Source organism: Dipodomys spectabilis, unplaced genomic scaffold (genome assembly GCF_019054845.1).
Source record: "Dipodomys spectabilis isolate Male_0828 unplaced genomic scaffold, ASM1905484v1 ptg000360l, whole genome shotgun sequence".
In the NCBI taxonomy this organism is placed as follows: domain Eukaryota; kingdom Metazoa; phylum Chordata; class Mammalia; order Rodentia; family Heteromyidae; genus Dipodomys; species Dipodomys spectabilis.
The window spans coordinates 2,458,704-2,479,006 of NW_024871037.1; the positions used below are offsets into that span (position 1 = coordinate 2,458,704).

Consider the following 20,303-nt stretch of genomic DNA (forward strand, 5'->3'; position numbering starts at 1 on the left):
GCTGGTTCTGGAAGAGAGGACAACTCCCCCAAAACACCAGGGTCTGGTCAGTTGGGTTTTTTTGTTTTTGTCAGTCATGGGGCTTGAACCCAGGACCTGGGCGCTGTAACCTGAGCTCTTCTGCTTGAGGCTGGTGCTCTACCGCTTTAAGCCAGAGCTCCACTTCCAGTTTTCTAGTGGCTAATTGGAGATAAGAGTCTCAAGGACTTTCCTGCCTGGGCTGGCTTTGAACCGTGATCCTCACATCTCAGCCTCCTGAGTAGCTAGGTTTATAGGTGTGAACCACCAGCGCCCAGCTTCTGGTCAACTCTTGTACTACTAGTTAGCGGCATGAACCTGGTCACTGCTCACTCACTGTTCTCACTGCCACAGGAAGGCATCTAACTTGGCCTGAGTGGGAGAATGTTTTGTCTTCATCTTTATTCTCTCCTTATGGTTGGCCTTGGGTTTAACTGGTAGTGGGCGGATCATGCCTGTGTCTGTCTGGAAAAAAAAATGTCAAGGAAGATGCACAGCGAGGAGACTAATGTAGGGCAGGGAAGTTCAGACGTGGGGATGGGCAGCCCTGTTATACAAAGCAAGACCAAGCTCTGCACAGCAGAGGAGGTAGGTAGTGGCAGTCCAGGGTCTGGAGGTACAAACCAGATGTGTGTAAGCTTCAATTCAGCTACTAACCAAAGAACAAGGATACAGGCTGTATGAATTTTGTTCGGCCTCCAAGTCCATCGAATCCTGTTCTTATCTAGGACAGAAGGAAGAGAAGGGTGGGCCAGAGTACTGGGTTAGGGGGCTGGCTACCTAGCTCTACTTAAGAGATCTGGCCTCTGCCACTGTGGGAAGCCATCCTTACCACATCTGTGCTGCGACAGGACTCTGACACAGTCTTCTTGGGTTGTTTGTGACGCAGGACAGCATTCCGGATGAAGCGGGGGAACACAGCAGCTAGCTCCTCATCTGGCTCTCCTGCACACAGCTGGCCACCCAGTGAGAATTGGGATTCCTGTAAGGAGAACCCAGAGCTAGCCCTAAGGAGCCAGATTGTCACAAAGGAGAGAGGGTTGTGTTGGGAGAACAAGATCAGGATCTCTGATACCCCCTAAGAAGGCAAGAAAGATAAGAGAGCCCCAAGGGGGGCTGGGAATGTGGCTCAGTGGTAAAGCGCTTGCCTTGCATGCATGAGGCCCTGGGTTCGATTTCTCAGCACCATATAAGCAGAAAAAAAAAGCCGGAAGTGGCACTGTGGCTCAAGTGGTAGAGCGCTAGCCTTGAGCTGAAGAGCTGAGGGACAGCGCCCAGGCCAAGTTCAGGCTCCACAACCGGACCAAAAATAAAGAAAATTATTTTAAGAAGAGAGAGAGAGAGAGAGCCCCAAGGCAGCTCCAGAACCCCATTCCTGGGGCCAAGGGAGGAGGCTTTGATATGAGTCTGCCTGCTCAGAAGTCTAGCTTTTCATGCCCAGGCCTGGCAAGGGCTGGTCTACTAGCTGGAGGCCCAAATCTGTTCATTCTTCACTCACTGCTCACTGCTACAGGAAGATATCTAGTTTGGCCCGCACTTTTTCGAGGGAGTTCTTACCTGCTTAGATCTTTTGGGCATCTTCTCGAAGACATCCTGCATGGGAGAGCTGTAAGAATGGGGCATGAAAGCAAGAAGCAAGTAAGCAAAACACGAAGGCCAGGTCCAGGAAATGCCTCTTAAGAGAACCACTATGTTATGGCTATGTTATGAGTAAGTCAACTCAGTGGTCTCCAATCCAACTGCAGGTCTGTGAACAGCTGGACAGAACAGTGGCAGCATCCGGGTAGACTGGACTATGGTCTGTTCCTTCATTTCCATGTTCCCTAAGTCCTTGGGTACCTCACCGTGTTTCAGGTTCTACAAAGGCCTAGGGAGTCCAACCCATTCAACCACCCACCAGAGGAAGATAAGTCATGGCCTCATATAGGCAGAAGGCATGAAGTGAGCTCAAGCTTTGACCTGTCTGCCCAGAGGGGGACAGTAAGTTAGTTTCTCAGTAAGATAGCCTGCAAAGTACTCTTAGAACACAGGGCTAGGTCATTTCCCTGACAAAAATCTGTACAAGCGTCTTGAAAAGAACACAGCATAGTTGTAGGGCCTGACTTTGTGCTCTGTCCTAGAGCTGGGCACTGTGTTGCAGTCCAATTTCCTAGCAGCTAGATACTATCTTCTGGAATTTCTCCAGATGGGTGGGAAGATGGTGACCTAAGGCTAGCTCTGTTGCTTCTGAAGCTATGGAGCAAGACCTGCTTCTGTCTTCATGAGAGATGTCTTAGCTATCCCCCGCCCTCTGGGTCCTGGATACTGCCAGGGACCACCACGCACTGTGCCTTCTCCAGGGAGAGCTGCTTGGGGTGATGATCATGCAGGGAGCTGGAGGGTTGGGCTGGAGGGGTTTCTACATCAAAGGTAGCGTCGAGGTCAATATCGTCACTGTAGGATGGCCGTCGGAGCTTCAGTTTCTGTATCTGTGGAGCTGGGCTGAAGGCAGAGGTAACTCTTGTTACTTGAAACAGTAAGCAGAAGCGCAAGCCCTCTGTGTCTGCCTCAGGGTCCCAGGGGCAGACTAGAGACTCAGGGTCACTACTTTTTTTTTTTGGGATGGCCATGGGGTTTAAACTCAGGGCCTGAGCGCTGTCCCTGAGCTCTTTTGCTCAAGGCTAGAGCTCTACCCATTTTGAGTCACAACACCAGCTCAGGTTTTTGAGTGGTTAATTGGGGACTTTTCTACCCAGGCTGGCTTCGAACCATGGTCCCCAGATCTCAGCTTCCTGAGTAGCTAGGATTATAGGTGTGAGCCACTAGTGCCCAGCTTCAGGGTCACTCTTGAAGAACTTCTAGGGAATAAACCATTTGGCTCAGTCCTCCTCACAGTCAAAGTACTAGTAAAAGGCTGGAAGACCAAAGGAAGTAAGCAACATGCAGACAAAACCCAAATAAACAGGCTACTACCCTTTGACTGTGCACCTTGTTACTTAGAAAGCAAGGCAGGGAGCCACTCAGAGATATCACTGAAGCCTAATATAGATAGGACTGTCTCTTCTGCCTCCTCTTATCCCCATGATGCTACAATCATAGTAAAGGTATGTTAGGGGAACCGAACCAAGGGCCTCATGCATGCTAGGCAATCCCTCTACAATTGAGCCACACTTCCAACCCATGTGGGTGAGTGTATGTATGTGTGTTGGTACTAGGGCTTGAACTCAGGGCCTTGTGCTCTCATTGAGCTTTCTTGCTGTTACTCTACCACTTGAGCCACATCTCCAGTCTGACATTTTGCTGGTTAATGGAATATGGAATCTCACAGACTTTTCTACCCAGACTGGCTCTGAACCACAATCCTCCAGGTCTCAACCTCCTGAGTAGTTACAATAATAGACCTGAGCCATTGGTGCCTGGCCCTCTAAGACTGTGTGTGTGTGTGTGTGTGTGTGTGTGTGTGTGTGTGTGTGTGTGTGTGTGTGTGTGTGTGTGTGTGTGTGTGTGTGTGTGTGTGTGTGTGTGTGTGTGTGTGTGTGTGTGTGTGTGTGTGTGTGTGTGTGTGTAATAGAGAAAAATAGAGAGAGAAATAGAGAGAGAAATAGAGAGTGTGTTGGTCGTGGTACTTGAACTCTGGGTCTGGGCACTGTCCCTCAGCTCTTCAGCTCAAGACAAGTGCTCTACCACTTGAGACACCACTCCTAGTTTTCTGGTGGTTCATTGGAGATAAGAGTCTCACAGACTTTCCTGCCCAGGCTGGCTTTGAACCGTGATTCTCAGATCTCAGCCTCCTGAGTAGCTAGGATTACAGACGTGAGCCACCAGTACCCAGCCCTCTAAGACTTTAAATTTGGTTTATTTATTTTTTTGTTGGTCATGGAGCTTGAACTTGGCTTGGGTGCTGTCCTCAGTCCTTCAGCTCAAGGCAAGCACTCTACCATTAAGCCACAGCACCACTTCTGGTTTTCTGGTGGTTTACTGGAGGTAAGAGTTTCATGGACTTTCCTGCCTGGGCTGGTTTTGAACCACGATCCTCAGATCTCAGCCTCCTGAGTAGCTAGGATTACAGGTGTGAGCCATCAGTGCCCAGCTAAATTTTGCTTTTTAGATAGGGCCTGCTTGGTCTAACCTTGAACTCTTAATCTTTCTGCCTTCTGAGTAATTGGGAATACAGACATGTACCACCATGCACAGCCACTACCCCAATATTTAAGTCCAGAAAAATACTAGTGAATAAAGGAAATTCAGTCTCTCTGCACATAGCTTAATGTGAAGCAAAGCCTAAGCTTTGTACAGATATAGGATTAGCAAATGATGTGTCCTATTAGCTTGAAAGATAAGGGAAACCAGAATTATCTTCCCTTATAGGCTCTGGCATGGAGCATACTCAGAATGAAGTGAGCTTGTCCTCATGTAAGAGCTCCAGACCAAATTCTTCAATATAGCATGTAGCTGTTGGGTACTGGGTATAACCCAACATCCAGCTCATCTCTCCTATTGGAATACAAGGGTCAAGAGCACAGCAAGGGCTTGGCATGAAGCAGGTAGTAAGGCATGGTAAAGAAAAGTAAGCAAAGTCCCTGGGTACCTAGAGGTAATCTGTATGCCTTGCTTACCTCACTATAGATACCAAGCACAGAGGAGACAAGTGTGTGGGCACCCTGGGGCCCACAGAATGGAAGTTAGAAGGAGCACCATCAGGAGACTGCAGAGAACAGCCACTACCATAAGTAGAGGTGCTGCATCCCTTTACTTTGAGACAGTTTGGTTCTAAAAAGTGTCCATAGCACCTTGTATTTGAGGCTATCAGCTTCCTGAGGGTAAGACTGTGCCTAGTAAGTTCCTGATAGGGTTCCTGGGTTTCCTGGGATTTCTGAAGTGGTATGGCCAATGGCTGAGAGCAAAGTAAGGAAGGACCAGAAACAGAGCCTAGTTTGTGAAAAACCAACCTTTGCTGGGTTGGGGATATGGTTCAAATGGTAGAGCAGGGCACTAGCTGTGAGCAAAAGAGTTGAATAAAAGCACAAGATCCTGAGCTCAAGCCTTAGTACCACCAGATACGCACGCACGGATGCATGTGAGCGCTCATGCGCGCACGGCACACGCACGCACACATGCACACAGAATGGTTCAAATAAATACTTGGTCATTGACAAGAGTTTTCTGTTGGGTTTGCACCTGATGTCCTCTTGCATGCAGAAAATAGCCCTGAGGATGTTTTATGCCAGCCTGTTTCTGTGGAACTCTCAGGAAGAATGAATGTCTGCTCCTGGCAGACACCAATCTCTCCAACACTAGGCTCCCTCTGCTGGCAGCTTAAAAGCACACATTACTAGGACCAGAAAAGGATTATTTTAGAGTGAGGGGTTTCAAGTTTGCTTCAGCAATGGGGGCAGACAGATGCATGTGGCAAGACACTCCAGTATGCCCCAAGACACGGCTCCTACCCTAGTCTCAGACCATCCCTAGGGCTCATCTGGTTTGTCTTGGCTTTTCCCTGTCAGAATCCAGATTTGTTTCAAAACTTTCTAGCTAACTCTTGGCTGGCTCTCAAGGCAGGTGGTCTATAAACTTCAAATCCCCACCCACCCTACCAAAGCCAGGAGTGAAGACTCTTCTTAGGCAGCTGTCCCAGCTTGTAATCCCCTGTACCCACTCCAAAGGGTCAACAAACCTCTCTAAAACTAGGCGGTTGACAGTCTCCTTGGCTCCTGGTGGCAGTTTCAAGGTTTCTTGTAACATCGTTAGCTTCTTTTTTAGACTCTTGGGGAAGGAAAGAGAAGAATGTGAGAGAAAGGCTGACACCAACTCTCAGAGACAATGCAAAGGACAAGCCACATGTGTGAAGGGCACTAGGAACAGGGTAAGGTCTGAAATCCCAATTTAGGCTTCAGAACCCATTTCTAGAGAAGCCCTTTATGTGGTGACTAAGGACCTCAGAGAGACACTAGAAGGGGAAGACACATGGATCTATCTGCGTTCTGATGAGAAGGCCTACGTTACAAACCAGACTAGAACCAAAGTGTATATACTCTGACCCACCCACCCCAACCCGGGAAGGGGCTGGAAGCCCCGAATTACCACCCCTAAATTGGCCTAGTTTCCTGGGCAGAAACATCCCAGCCTTACTCTTGGAAGCACATAAACCACCCTCCATTCTCATATCAGGCCAGGAAAAGTGCTCTCACCATGATTTCCTTGTCAGCATTCTGTAAGTCCTTCTGGGTTGACCTCAGTTCTAACTTGGCCTGATCCAACTCAGAGTAGACTACCTGTAACTACAAGAAAGTATTGTGCTGGGAATGTGGCTTAGTGGTAGAGTGCTCGCCTAGTATCCATGAAGCCCTGGGTTCAATTCCTCAGTATCCCAGAAACAGAAAAAGCTGGAAGTGGTGCTGTGGCCCAAGTGGTAGAGTGCTAACTTTGAGCAAAAGAAGCCCAGGGACAGTTGTCCAGGCCCTGAGTTCAAGCCCCAGGACTGGCAAGGGAAATAAATAAATAAAGTATAGGCAGGGCTGGGGATATCACACAGATATGAAGTGCTTGCCTAACATGCACAAGGTCCTGATTTTGATCTCCAGCACCACAGAAAAACAAGTATAGGGTGTAAAGACAAGCCACGTGATGGCCATGTGTCCTATTCCCTACCTACTGTTACCCAGGTCAGGGTAGCAGAGCATGTTTAATGTTATTGGGATAAGCTCAGGCTGGCAACCTGGGTGTGGATGGCTCTTTACACACTGCATGCAGATGCAGCATGCCAGAAATGAAAGCAACTGGCCTAAGAACCCAAGCCTAGGAACTCTCTGGGGTTGGTACAAAAACAGGTTTCTAAAGCTATCACATTTGGAGCCTGTACTCTTCAGCTAGCTGAGAGGTACCCAAGAACCAAGAAGTGCAAAAGAGCATGAATGTGAGTGTTAGGGTAGATAACTCTAAGTAGACAAGCCAAGCCATGTAGAGCCAATACCCAGGTAAGGACCAGTAATCAATTTCTGCAGACTGCTCTCAATCCCCATGGAATCAGCTGTTCGATTCAAGCAGTTACCTTGTTTTTGGAGGAGGTCAATTCCTTCTTCAGCTTGTCAGCCAGCTCCCCTGAGGCTTTCCGTGCTTCTTTCAGATTCTCATACTCTCTGCAAAAGTGGCCAGGGAGAAATGTAATAGAAGAGGACACCCTACTGGCCAGACCAAACCACAGCACCAATCTAATACAGGCCTTTCCCAAACCCTTTTCCCATTCTCATTCATCCTCTTGTCATCTGAGCCCAACACAGACCAGATATCTCTGTGAAGGCTCCTGGACAAAATGTACGACGGTCTGGTGACACTGTTCCCTGCTTGGTCTATAGGCGTTGGTGACTTGAGAAGCTCCTGCCTTACTAGAGGGCCCCTTCTACCACCTGGTTCCTCTGGGAAGTATTTGGATCCTATGTGCAGGTCATCTAAGTGGCCTTCCCATAGACTTCACACTATCTCAGAGAAGAATATGGGCAAAGTTTGTGATCTAAGCCAAGTGGGGTTAGTAACAGTACTAATAGGAAGCAGACTACAGCTATCATGTGAGAACTTACAGCTCCAAGACCAAATCAACTCAGTTCTATAACATTTTTAATTCACTCAGTTCTATCAACACTCCTATGAAGCAAGTCTGTAACTATCTCCATGCAAGAAGGTGGAGGTCAGAGAGGCCTCAAAACTGTATCCAGACGAGAGATGGAGTCAGGGTTCAACCTCAGGCAGCATGGCTCTAGACCTTGTTCCTTAACACCATCTGCTTTACAAGATATGAGCATTAGAGCCATGGCCGGGACTCACAGCCAGATTCCTAGGCTTGTTGATAAGGCCAGACAGAGTATAGGCTTTTTTTTCCTGGTGGTGGTACTAGGGTTTGAACTTAGGGACTTGTGCTGGCTAGGCAGGTCTTCTACTACTTTGGCCACACCCCAGCCCTCAGAGTGCATACTTTTTTTTTTTTTTTGCCAGTCTTGAGACTTGAACTCAGGGCCTGGGCACTGTCCCAGAGCTTTTTTTTTTTGCTCAAAGCTAGCACTCTACCACTTGAACCCAGCGCCACTTCTAGCTTTTTCTGTTTCTGTGGTACTGAGGAATCGAACCCAGGGCTTTGTGCATGCTAGGTGAGCACTCTACCACTAAGCCACATTCCCAGCCCAAGTACATACTTCTTGAGGGACACACAGTACGTAGACAGCTGCTCCACTGCTGACTGCCCCACACCCATGTATCGGATCATCTCCTCCACCTCAGGCCTCTGGCTTTGGAGCAGGAGCTCAATCCTGAAAAACATAACCAGCCCACGACGTTTGAAATCTGGAGGCTGATGGTTAGTCTGCCTCTCTTTGCTGCTATTGCTATGGCAACAGCCTGGGCTGCTAGGATGCTCAAGCAGGTGGGTGTGCCCAAGGAAAAGGCTCATAGCAGAGCTAAGCAGAACTCCAGGGATGCTGCTGAGGAAGAAAGAGGTGCTAACAGAGGACCTCAAAGTCAGGAAAAGGCCTGGTAGGTCAGTTGGCCTCAGGCAACAGGATAATAAAGAATCATCACATAATGAAGGCACACATGGAAAGTAGAGGAGTTCACAGAAGCTAACTAAGAAAGAAAGTCTATGCCCATGCATGGCTGGCCTGAGCCTTCGATGCCCTATTAAGGTTTGAGCCATGAAGACAACCCACACCACTTTTTGCTATATTGCTGAGAACTACACTGTACTACTTCAGCCCTGGGTATAAAGGCATTGTAGAGGCACCAGCCTCCAACTCACTGCTCCATGGACTTCATCTTGTTCTTGAGTTGAAGGGCCTCCTCTCGTGCTTGTTTAGTCTCATCTTGCTGCTGCTCCAAGTATTTCATCTGCTTCTGAGGAGCAAACACACCCATATATCTTACTTGGCGGTCTCCAGAATCTTGGCTAAAGTTATTAGGAAAACTCCACTCTAGAACTCTCTGTACTATATCTTCTAAAGATGCTGATAATAATGTCCCCAAATCAAGGATGTAATGCTCTGGGGCTCTACTCAGGCCTATACTTTACATTTTGTTGTTCTTTGGGGGGTAGGTGGGAATCCAACTTAACACATGTGCTAGACAAACACTCTACCACTGAGCCACATTTCCAGACAGGCCCTAGGGCAGTTGCTGCCTCCCTTCCCTGCTGCCTTCACTCTGAGATACATCTTACTATAGGTATGGCCCAATGCCAGAACTTATAGGCCCACTATAGACCGCTAGGTTTCTGTGGTCTAGGCTTTATTGTGCACGTTATCCTTGTAGCTGAAGAAAAAAAGCATTAGCCCAGACCTCACTGTCAGATTCATGGAGCGGTGCCAGGATACAAGAGCTAACTAAGCCAGAAGTGACTGACCAGGCTGCCTTCAGCATAAGACCACTCCATCTCTGACCTGGGAATGCCATCAGACTCCCCCACTGCAGCCAGCTGCGTGTTTTGCTCCTTTCCCACTGGCCAGGCCCATGTGATCCAGCCCAGCCCCCGTGCAGGAACAGAGAGAATATCCTGGGGTCTTGTCTGCTCGTCAGGATGGCTCCCTTTCCCTTTCAAATAGCATCCAGCAAGGACTGCTTCTGCCTACAAGGCTGGAATATCAATCGTGGGTTCAGATCAATCGCCTCATGCCCCTTGGAGAGCAAGAGGCTCACTAACCCAGGCTGATACAAAATTCATCTGGGTCTAGGGCTGCTTGCTCTACAGGCTTTGATCTGCCCTGTTGGCTCAGCATAGCTGACTTCAAAGGCCCTTGTTCCTCCCTGGGATGCTGTTTGATCTGGCTCCAGAGAGCAGCCTGGCCAAAGACTAGAGTGCTAATGGAAGGTTCTTCAGATCAGCCTCATCACTGGAGTATGAGCCACTTTTGGAAACATGGCCTAGCCTCACCTGGGCCTTAGTTGAGTAGCCTCTCTGTGAAGTGTTGGAAAGGCCTCACCTTTGCCAAAATCCACAAGCACAGCCAGTATGGCCCTTTTCTAATGTGTTGGATGGTACAGTATGGGAGGGCTTGAAGAAGTGATTTGCTTCTATGTTACTAATTCTCAGGTAGAACCAGAAAGATAAGTCCAGGACAGGCTTTATCTCCCCACCAACTCTGTGCATGCAGAACCTCGGGACTTACTCTGAGAGTGGAGCACAGCATCTCAGACTTGTCTAAGGCCTTCTGCAGAGATTCCACCATGGCGTTGCGCTCCTCCAGTGTGTCTCGCAGAGTGTCAATGATAACCTGACTGTTCCGTTTCTCTTTCTCTAGAGCAGGGGCGGAGGGTTGGAGGGGAGGGAGAGGCCCATCTACTTATCAGCATGAGAACCTGGGTCTTTGGGCTCCAGCCCTTCATCCATAAACCAGATAAGGAAATAGTGCAGGTCAGAATATTGGGTGGCCTCCTCCTCTCTCTGGCGTACAGCAAGGAAGCCAATCCAGAGGCTTCATCCAGGAAACAAGCTCTCTCTGTGCTGCTTGAACTACTTGGGAAAATGTCACTATTACTCTCTTGTGGGTCTAATCAATTCATTATTCCAGAACTTAGGCAGACTACACTTTGCCCTGCAGACACTCTACCAGCAGATGTTCCTTCCCGGCAGGGCTCCAGAGCAAGAAACTCCATAGATAGAAGGCTTGCTTGGTCTTGGCAGACTGTTTCAGTCACCTCCCTTCTCTCTCTCTTTCTCCTAGCCACAATAGCTAACAAGACCCTTGAACACATAAAGCAAACAGAGCTCTTGGCTCTTCACTAAGGTTGAAGGCCTTCCTCTAGGGCCTCTCCCTCCAGAATCTAAGTCAGGGACTTCCCAGGACTCCTTGTCTTGTGCTAACTCACCTTTCTGAGAAAGTTGGGCTCTGGTATTGTCCAGTTCATTCTGCAAGGCAATTCCCACAATGAGCAACAGGAACACATCAGAACTAGCCACCACATGGTCTCCCATAAGTTCCAGGATAAGACAATGAGGTTTGTAGATTCAGGGAAGGAAGCATGGGGCCCAGTATACCTCAAGGCCAAAAAGGCCAAACTAATGCAACAATGGAGAGATACACATTGTTTTATCTTTATGAACATTTCATTTCATTTTATTTTTTTACTTTTTTTGTTGCTGTTGTTGGTCATGGGGCTTGAACTCGGCCTGGGCACTGTCCTTGAGCTCAAGGCAAGCACTCTACCACTTAAACCACAGCACCACTTCTGGTTTTCTGGTGGTTTATTGGAGATAAGAGTCTCATAGGATTTCCTGCCTGGGCTGGTTTTGAACCGTACTCCTCAGATCTCAGCCTCCCGAGTAGCTAGGATGACAGGCGTGAGCCACCAGCACCCGGCTATTTTATTTGAAACAGTGTCTTATTTATGTAGACCAGACTCAGCTCAAACTCATGATCCTCTTGTCTCAGCCTCCAAAGTGCTGGGATTATAGGCATGTACTATTATGTCCAACTTCCTTTGGGCTTTTCAAAAACATGGAAAATGTGTAGGAAACTAGTCCTCGAAGTGAAGCTCCAGGACAGGGAAAGAGAGAGAAAATGGGTAAGAGATAAAGTTGAGTCCATGTAACAATCTTAGTAGCCGAGGCCTCCATTACTTCTCTAACCCTGTACTAGCCTCAACCTCTCTGGGTATCAGCTGTGCTCACCAGGGGCCAGAACAAAGATGGTCAAGGTCCCTAGGTTACCACTAGTTCTCTCTATGCTAGCTTCTGCCTGTCTTAGTCTACCTCCCTCTTAGCTGTAAGCTGGCTCTCTATAAAACTTTCCAGGCCCAGAATCCAATAAGTGTTCATAAGCAAAGGTAGCTTTCTTTGTACTCCTGGATGAAACTGGGCTCTGTCAGGGTCAAGTGAGCCCCTCAAAGCCCTTACATAAATTACAGAGCCACTGCTGCAGTATTGAGGCTGGAGTAGAAATGAATCCAGCTCCCATTTAGGAGTCTAGAGAACATAACATCTTTGTATACAAAAGAGGTGCTTACTCCATAATTAGGAAAAACAAGTTTGTTGTTTTGTTTTTCTTTTCTTTCTTTTCTTTTTGCCAGTGCTGGGGCTTGAACTCAAGGCCTGGGCACTGTCCCTGAGCCTCTTTGTGCTCAAGGCTAACACTCTACCACTTGAGCCACAGAGCTTTTTTTTTCTGGCTTTTTCTGAGTAATTTTTATTGAAGATAAGAGTTGAATGAACTCTCCTGCCTGGGCTGGCTTTGAACCATGATCCTCAGAGCTCAAGTCTCCTGAGTAGCTGGGCTTATAAGCGTAAGCCACTGGTGCCCAGCTAGGAAAAATAGGCTTTTTTGTTTTGTTTTGTTTTAATTTTAAAAACAAGTTTTTATAGAATTTCAAGACTTGGTCATGGTTCCATGGTAGTAGCTAGATGGTATTCTAGAAACTTTCGTCCAGATTGTCCTTCTAAAGGCAACACAAAACTCAGAATTTTACATGGGATAAAATTAAGGCCCATGACCAGTGGGTAGCTTAAGTGTCCTACTATCAAACTCTCCATCCAGGACTCTAGGAGTAGGATCTTTTGGTGGCTAGACTGGGCAGGAAAGGCTGAATAGATGGGTGTGGAAATGGTGAGTAGGGAAGGGTACACAGGGTCTGTCTGAAAATAAACACCTGTCCAAGGCTGCTGCAACACTACCCATAATTCCTTTGGTCCTTCCATATTCCAGCAGGGTGATTTCCAAGTCCTTCCTCCAAACTATTCAAGATGTTGCCTCACTGTCTCACAGACCTGGCTTTGAAGCTGAAAAGAAATGAAGCTGCTTTTGTTGCCTTCATCACAGGGAGGATACCTCTTAAAACTGGGAGCAGTTACCATGACGATAAACATGCTAGCTCAAAACACAAAAGCTCTATACTCCAGAAGCATTGAGGTTCCAAGGACACCCTAGGGCTAGGGCCAAAAAAACGCTCATCTCACAGATGCCTAGGAAATTAACCATCAAAGTTCAGGAACCATTTGTAAATCTCAACCCAATGTCCGGAGCTTTCCCTCCATCTAGTCCCTTCGTACACAAAGAAAGCGAAATTTTAGATTTAGAGGAAAATATAAGTATAGGAAGGAGTCCACTCTCGCTCCCCGGAAGTGAGTTTCTACTTGGGTTACAGATCTTGATTCCAGAGACTCTGCCCCTCTATGAAAGATCTAGGAAAGACCTAGGTGTCTGGCTTTATACCATTGCCCTTCCCAGGCAATTCTGAGGCATAGCCAGAATAGGGAACAGTAAGGCCATATATCTTCTCTGGCTGGGAAATAGAAGAGTTTTCTAATCTACCACTTACTGTCCATCAGGAAAATGGTCTAGGAAGGAAGGCTGTAGGCCCTTAATAAAGATGAGGGGAGAGGCACTCTTTCCTTTGGTGCCTGTACTAGGAGAAGTCTCCCAATCAGTCTCTTCCCTGCCTTACAGGCTCATGATTGTGTCTCATCATTAGTCGTCCTTTGCTTTCTTGTCATTCATTGCCTTGAAATTTCTACTAAGTCTTCCCTCCATAATAACCTCGCCTCCATCCTTTAGGTACCTTCTCTATGTGGGAGTGAAAAAGAGGGCTTGGAGATCGGTACAATGAGATAAATTCTGCATACCTTCAAGAATTCTGCATCCAAGGCATTCTCCTCCTCCTGAGCAAAGTCAAAGAAGAGTTTGTTGATAATAGTCCTTTTGCCAACCTGGATGGGAGAACAAGATAAAGAATTAATTCAGCTGGCACTGGTGGCTCATGCCTATAATCCTAGCTACTAAGGAGACTGAGATCTGAAGATTGCATTTGAAGCCAGCCTGGGCAGGAGACTTTTATCTCCAATTAACCACCAGAAAACCAGAAGTGGCACTACGGCTCAAAGTGGTAGAATGCTAGCCTTGAGCAAAAAAGCTCAGGGACAGTATCCAGGCTCTGAGTTCAAGCCCCATGACTGACCAAAAAAAAAAGAATTAATCCATAGTTCAGTCATGGGCAAGGATTCGGGTTGCATATGGGTCTGTCTGCTGGCCTACCATACATGTCAGGTCTGTTCTCAGGCCTAACTTTTCAAATTGTATCTGTTGAAGTCAGAAGACCTCTTCATTCCTGCAGGTACCCCAAGTTGAGACTGCTGGTGTGATTACTGTTGAAGTCAACACTTCAGCTCAAGGTTCTAGACTCTTTTCTTGACAGGAAGGGAGAAATAGAGCAAATATGCCTAACTGAAGACCGACCCAGGCACTAAGTCCGTCTTCCAGATACTTAGAGGTGTAAGCAGGCCTCTGGGGCAACTCATTAGTACATGTGAGGCTCAAACCAGAGGAATCAAGGAACATCAGAAATACTGCTCAGTTTCAGAGGACAAGAGGTCTTTAGCTGAGGTGGTCCCACACCAATATCCTCACCTGGATTCGGCATTGTGGGCAGGTTCGACTTGGTGCTGTCTCGAACCACTGAATGAGGCTGAAATGAAAAGCAAAACAACAGACTGGTGAGCCCTGGTATGGCTTGGAGACCCAGATCAGGAAGCCATCCTAACCCAATGCCTGCATGCATGTACCGCAGGCCATTACAGTACATCCCACAAGGCCTAACTGGTACTCAGCACTCAGAACAACTGACCATTTTTCTGTCCCTGTAAACTTGGCCAGAAGTTCTTCTGGCATCCTGAGTAGCTAGGTTATAGGCATGAGCCACTAATAGGCATGAAGGTATATAATTTTTCACTATCTTTGCATCTTGCCTATAAATTATTCCAAACAAAAAGTTTACTTAAAATTACAGCTTACCTAGCTACTCAGAAAGCTGAGACCTGAGGAAAGCAGTTGGAAGCCAGCCCAGGAAGTCTGAGAGACTCATCTCCAATTAACCACCAAGAAGCCACCTGTGGAGCAGGGGCTTAACTGGAAAAACACAAAAAAGCTAAGGGACAGCACCAAGCACTGAGTGCAAGCCCCAGTAAGGGCATACACACAAACTAATTTAACTAAATATTTAAAAAATACAGCTGAGGGGCTGGGAAGGTGGCTCAGTGGTAAAGCGCTTGCCTTGCATGCTCGAGGCCCTGGGTTCGATTCCTCAGCACCACATAAGCAAAAAGAAAAAAGCCGGAAGTGGCGCTGTGGCTCAAGTGGTAGAGCACTAGCCTTGAGCTGAAGAGCTGAGGGACAGCGCCCAGGCCCAGAGTTCAGGCCCCACGACCGGACCCCAAAAAAAAAAAAAAAAAAAAATACAGCTGAGGCTGGGCGCTGGTGGCTCACGCCTGTAATCCTAGCTACTCAGGAGGCTGAGATCTGAGGATCTCGGTTCAAAGCCAGCCCGGGCAGGAGAGACCGGGAGACTCCTATCTCCAATAAACCACCAGAAAACCGGAAGTGGCGCTGTAGCTCAAGTGGTAGAGCGCTCGCCTTGAGCTGAAGAGCTGAGGGACAGTGCCCAGGCCCAGAGTTCAAGCCCCATGACCGACAAAAAAAAAAAAAATACAGCTGAAGGCCAGGTGCCAATAGCTCATTTATTTGTAATCCTACTACTTGGGAGGTAAAGACCAGGCAGGAGGATCTGCCAGCCCAGGGCCCTCCCCCGCCAAAATAAAAAGGTTGGCTGTGGTGACCCATGCCTCTCATCATAGCTACTCATACATAGGAGGATTGTGGTCCAGTCTGGCCCAAGTAAAAAGTGAAATCCAAGCTCAAAAATAATTAGAGCAGAGGGATGGATGACATTGATCAAAATGCACTATATATTCATAAACAGCTTTGTTGAATGGAAACTCCTTTGTACAACTACTTAAAGATTATATATATATATATATATAATGTATTTTTTTTAAGTCAGAGAGCTAAGAATGTGGCTTAGAGTGCTTGCCTAGTATTCATGAAGCCCTGTATTCAATTCCTCAGTACCACAAAAAAGCAGGAAGTGGTGCTGTGGCTCAAGTGGTAGAGTGCTAGCCTTGTGCAAAAGAAGCTCAGGGACAGTGCCCAGACCCTGAGTTCAAGCTCCAGGATTAGGGGGGAAAAAAAAAGTCATAGCAGCTAGGTACCATTCTATCACATCTCAATTGGTGGAATGCCTGCCTACCAATATAAAGCTGAGTTCAAATCCTAGCACAGCTGATAGATAGAACCTGGTATGGTAGCACACACTGTAACTCCAACTACTTAAGAGGTAGAAGCAGGAGAGTCTTGAGTTAGAGGTCTGAGCAAAGTTATTAAGATCCGCTCCCAAAAACAAAATTAAAAAAAAAAAAAAAAAAGTAGGCTGGGCAGGTGGCTCAGGTGATAGAGTGCTTGCTGAACTAGAGAGACAGTTGGGTTCAATCTCCAGAGAAGGAAGGCAGGAAAGCAGGAAGGAAAGAGAAGGGGAGGGAAGGAAAGAAGGCAGGCAGCCAGGCAAGTAAGATGAGTGAGGGAGAGAGGAAGGGACAAGAAAGATAAAAAAAAAAAAAAAAAAGATCACCTATAATCCTGGCACTTAGGAAGTTGAAACAGGAAAATTGAGAGTTCAAGGCTGACTTAGGCTCTATAGTGAGACCCAAGCCTCCAAATAACCTAAGAAATACCCATATTTAATTTTCATATTATCAATAATTGCAGCATTTTAAGTAAAGGGTTCAGTTATGTAAAAGAGCCTCACACCAGGTTAAATAAATGAAGCAGGTGGAGTGGCTCAAGTGGTAAAGCTTAACAAGCTCAAGGCTGAGTTAAATAAGTACCATTAAAAAAAAAAAAGCCCAGTGGGGTGTTGGTGACTTCTTGCCTATAATCCTAGCTACTCAGGAGGCTGGGATCTGAGGATCATAGTTCAAAGTTGGCCCATGAGGAAAGTCCATGAGACTATGATCTCCAATTAATCACCAAAAAGTCAGAAGTCGGGCTGGGAAGGTGGCTCAGTGGTAGAGCGCTTGCCTTGCATGCCTGAGGTCCTGGGTTCGATTCCTCAGCACCACATAAGCAAAAAGAAAAAAGCCGGAAGTGGAGCTGTGGCTCAAGTGGTAGAGTGCTAGCCTTGAGCTGAAGAGCTGAGGGACAGCGCCCAGGCCCAGAGTTCAGGCCCCACGACCGGACCCAAAAAAAAAAACAAAAAGTCAGAAGTGGTAGAGTTCTAGCCTTCAAAAAATAAAGTTCAGGGACAGCGACCAGACCCTAACTCAAGCCCCAGGACCAGCACACACACACATTCATACACACACACACACAAAGGCAAAACAAAGAAAATAGAAAAGATAAACAGTATACTTTTAGGAATAATCTGAGTTCCAGCCTAACCAAACAACCACTTCCTTAGAACGGGCTCAGGCTATTAGCAACATCAATTTAAACGAAACCCTTTGCAAGTGAGGGGAACCCAGAAGCAATTAGAGTAGTACCAGCCTCCCTGCTTCCTGAAGGCTTTTGTGCCACTAGCCCTCTTTGACAATTACTACCCACCATGAAAAGTGTGTGTTACTCTGACTTCTCTCTTTAGCTGGAAGCTCCAAACCAACCTGTCTGCAACTGCTAGAGGAATCTCCCCCCACTAAAACTCTACACTCAGAAAAATGATTCTACGCAATTAGCAGGATCGGATTGTTTGATAAAGCATTTCCCAACCTTTTACATTGAGCAAGGTGTGCTGGCATGGTATCTGGCCAAGGAAATGATTTGGGGTACAATCAATTCAAATCACCAAGCAAATCACAATAAACTCTTAAGACTTACCAGAAGCCAAGCCAGATGCTGGTGGCTCATGCCTATAATCCTGCTACACGGGAAGCTGAGATCTGAGAATCATGGTCAGCAAGAAAAGTCCGTAAGACTCCTATGTCCAATTAACCACCCCAAAGTTGGAAGTGGTACTGTGGCTCAAGTGGTAGAACCCTAACCATGCGCAAAAACAGCTCAGGGACAGTGCCCAGGCCCTGAGTTCACACACACACACACACGAATAATAGAAATAAAAGGACTCATGAATTGGTGATAGCTCATCTCAGCCCAGCCTAATGGTTTTGAGGTCACACTTCTTTGCACAGGTTCCTAAAGGAGCACTCCATACTCTTGGCCAGATCAATTCTGTCGCCATGGGCCAGGCTCAGCTATCACCTCCACACGGCTGGCTTCAGCCCAGGTTGGGAAAGCTCCAGTAGGCCTCGTCTAATGAGGTCTGTGTCACCTATGTGGGCTCCAAAGACCGATAACCTGGAGACCTGACACCTCTCGTTTCCAGGACCCTGCAACGCTGTCACTGTCACTCACCACTGCAGGTGAAAAGTGTGGCCGCAGTGGATGGCTGCCACATCGCGGGAATGGTCGAAGAAGTCGGAGCAAATCGTGCACAGGGCACGGATAGGCATGGTGGCAGGACTCCGGCGGCCCGAGGTAGCGAAGAGAACCGCGACGACTCCAACAGCTTCTCCACGGCGCCCCGGGCTTCCTTCGAATTTGGCTCCACGGCGCGACTTCCGGGAGAGGAACGGAAATGACGACAGCAAACCGGGCGGAGGAATCCGAATGCCTGGTCCTCTGATTGGATACACGTTCAGGGAAGGGCGGGAGCCAGGGGCGGGACTTAGGGACCCGGAGACCGAGGAGGATTCTGGGACACAGAGCCACAGGCAGCTTCCTGGTCTCCAGAATCAAGAACTCGGTTGGGAGGAGACGGCGGCGTCGACGCTGCCAGCTAGCATCTCCGCCCACCCCCAGCAGAACTCAGTGGGGTCCCAAACCAGAGCTAGTACCAAGTCCAACCAGGCCTGGAACCCTTAGTTCTTTCTCTACGTTGGGACAATGAAGACTGAGGTCTCAAGGGAATGGGGACCGTAGGGGGTTCTGGGGGCTCTTGGCAGTGCTGGGCCTTGAACCAGACCCGCGCCCCCAAAGAGAAAAATGCCCCTACCCCCTCAGCTTTCGATTATGGATGATCTTGGAAATAAGAAGGCATAGGTTCCCGGCCCATCAAGACATACCACACTTCACCTTATTTGGCTTGATCCAAGTAAGACTTAAAAAAAGATCCCCGAATTCGGAGATAACTAAGGTCAGTATCCTGATTTAGCTCTTAGCTTCCAGGATTGATCATGCTGGGATTGTAGTAGGATTGCAATTTTGGAGTCATAGATTCTTCAAAGAACCAGGACTAACAAACCGCGCCCCCCTCCTCTTTTTTTTTTATTATTATTCCCACATCAGAGAGGTCCATTCTGAGAAAGTAGAAATCCTGGTGAGTTCACTGAGGCCTGTCTGGCCTGGAGCAAATCTCCTTTAGGAGCTATTTTTAGCAGTATTATCCCTCTCCTCAGAAGAAACCTTACTCAGAGTCCCATGTTATAAGGCTGATCTGTTCCAGCTAAAGAAGACAGAGAGCAAAATCTTTTGGGCCTAGGTGGAAAGCATAGGTGTTCACACTAATAGAAATCAACACACAAAAGCACAGAACCTTTGTGCAATGCTCACCCTCTCCCCAGACCAAGGAAGCCCATTTTGGCCATGAGGAAGGTCTTTCCCTGTGCTGGTTGGCCCCTATAGGTTCCAGCCCTATGCCCAAGTTAAGTCAGAGGCTTACTGGCCAACAAGAGTCAAAGCAGCAGCCCTTGTACTCAGCATCAGGGCAGAGACTTTAAACCAAACTTAGCCCAGATATATCACCTACATGGATTTCTAGAATCCAGATCTCCACCACCTTTGTTAGCAAACACACTGATGAGTGTGATCTTCATGCTCAACCCAAGCAACCCACAGAAGCATCAATCACTACCTGTGAACCTGCTCCCAGCCTCTCCCCTCCCCACTGCCTTCCAGGGGCTCCTCCCCGGTAGGACAGAGGAAGCAAAGGCGAGAGGTGGCCAGAGGCTTTACAGGGTGACGTTTATTTGCCAGGTTCAGCAGGCATACAGCCCACCAACCTTCACATACCAGAGCAGACCCACAGGCATGCAGGGAGAAGGGCAGGACCACCACGGAGTGCCAAGCAAGGGCGAGGACCAGTGTGGCTACCTGTCCAGGCTGTGGTAGGGTCTGACAAAGGATACCTGTCAGGAGCCTCCCTTAGGGAATTGAGGAGTCTTATTCTACTTCCTCATCCCAGCAAAGTCAACATGGCTCAGAGGCACCTGGGCCTCTGATAGCAGCAGTAGAAATAGAGGACGATCCTCTCCATGTTGTTGAACTGAGAGCAGCACATCTGCCCCTGTGAAGGGCAAACCCCAAAGCAGACTGTGAAGAACAGCCATGCAGCAGGGTCCCTGGGATCGAGAAAACTTATGGACTGAGCCTGTGTTGGGTTGGGCATCTAGGAAGAGTATGTGGACATGATCCCTCCCAATTTAGCACTGGGCCTGTACTCTTCTCTCCCTGGTTTCA

General features: G+C 47.8%; 1 protein-coding gene across 1 annotated transcript; it reads right to left on the minus strand.

Moving 5' to 3' along the window:
- Positions 1 to 242: 242 nt before the first annotated feature.
- On the minus strand, positions 243 to 18,384 carry LOC122095685 (TRAF interacting protein). The gene is made up of 15 exons (XM_042666038.1): positions 18,201 to 18,384; positions 14,373 to 14,430; positions 13,592 to 13,675; positions 10,843 to 10,882; positions 10,143 to 10,270; positions 8,780 to 8,874; positions 8,181 to 8,294; positions 7,046 to 7,133; positions 6,186 to 6,275; positions 5,672 to 5,760; positions 2,344 to 2,499; positions 1,576 to 1,624; positions 851 to 1,000; positions 692 to 742; positions 243 to 483 (listed from the first exon to the last, which is right to left on the minus strand). The coding sequence occupies exons 1-15, from the start codon at positions 18,296 to 18,298 to the stop codon at positions 361 to 363; spliced, it is 1,413 nt and encodes a 470-aa protein (XP_042521972.1). The 5' UTR covers positions 18,299 to 18,384; the 3' UTR covers positions 243 to 360.
- Between the last annotated feature and the right edge of the window lie 1,919 nt (positions 18,385 to 20,303).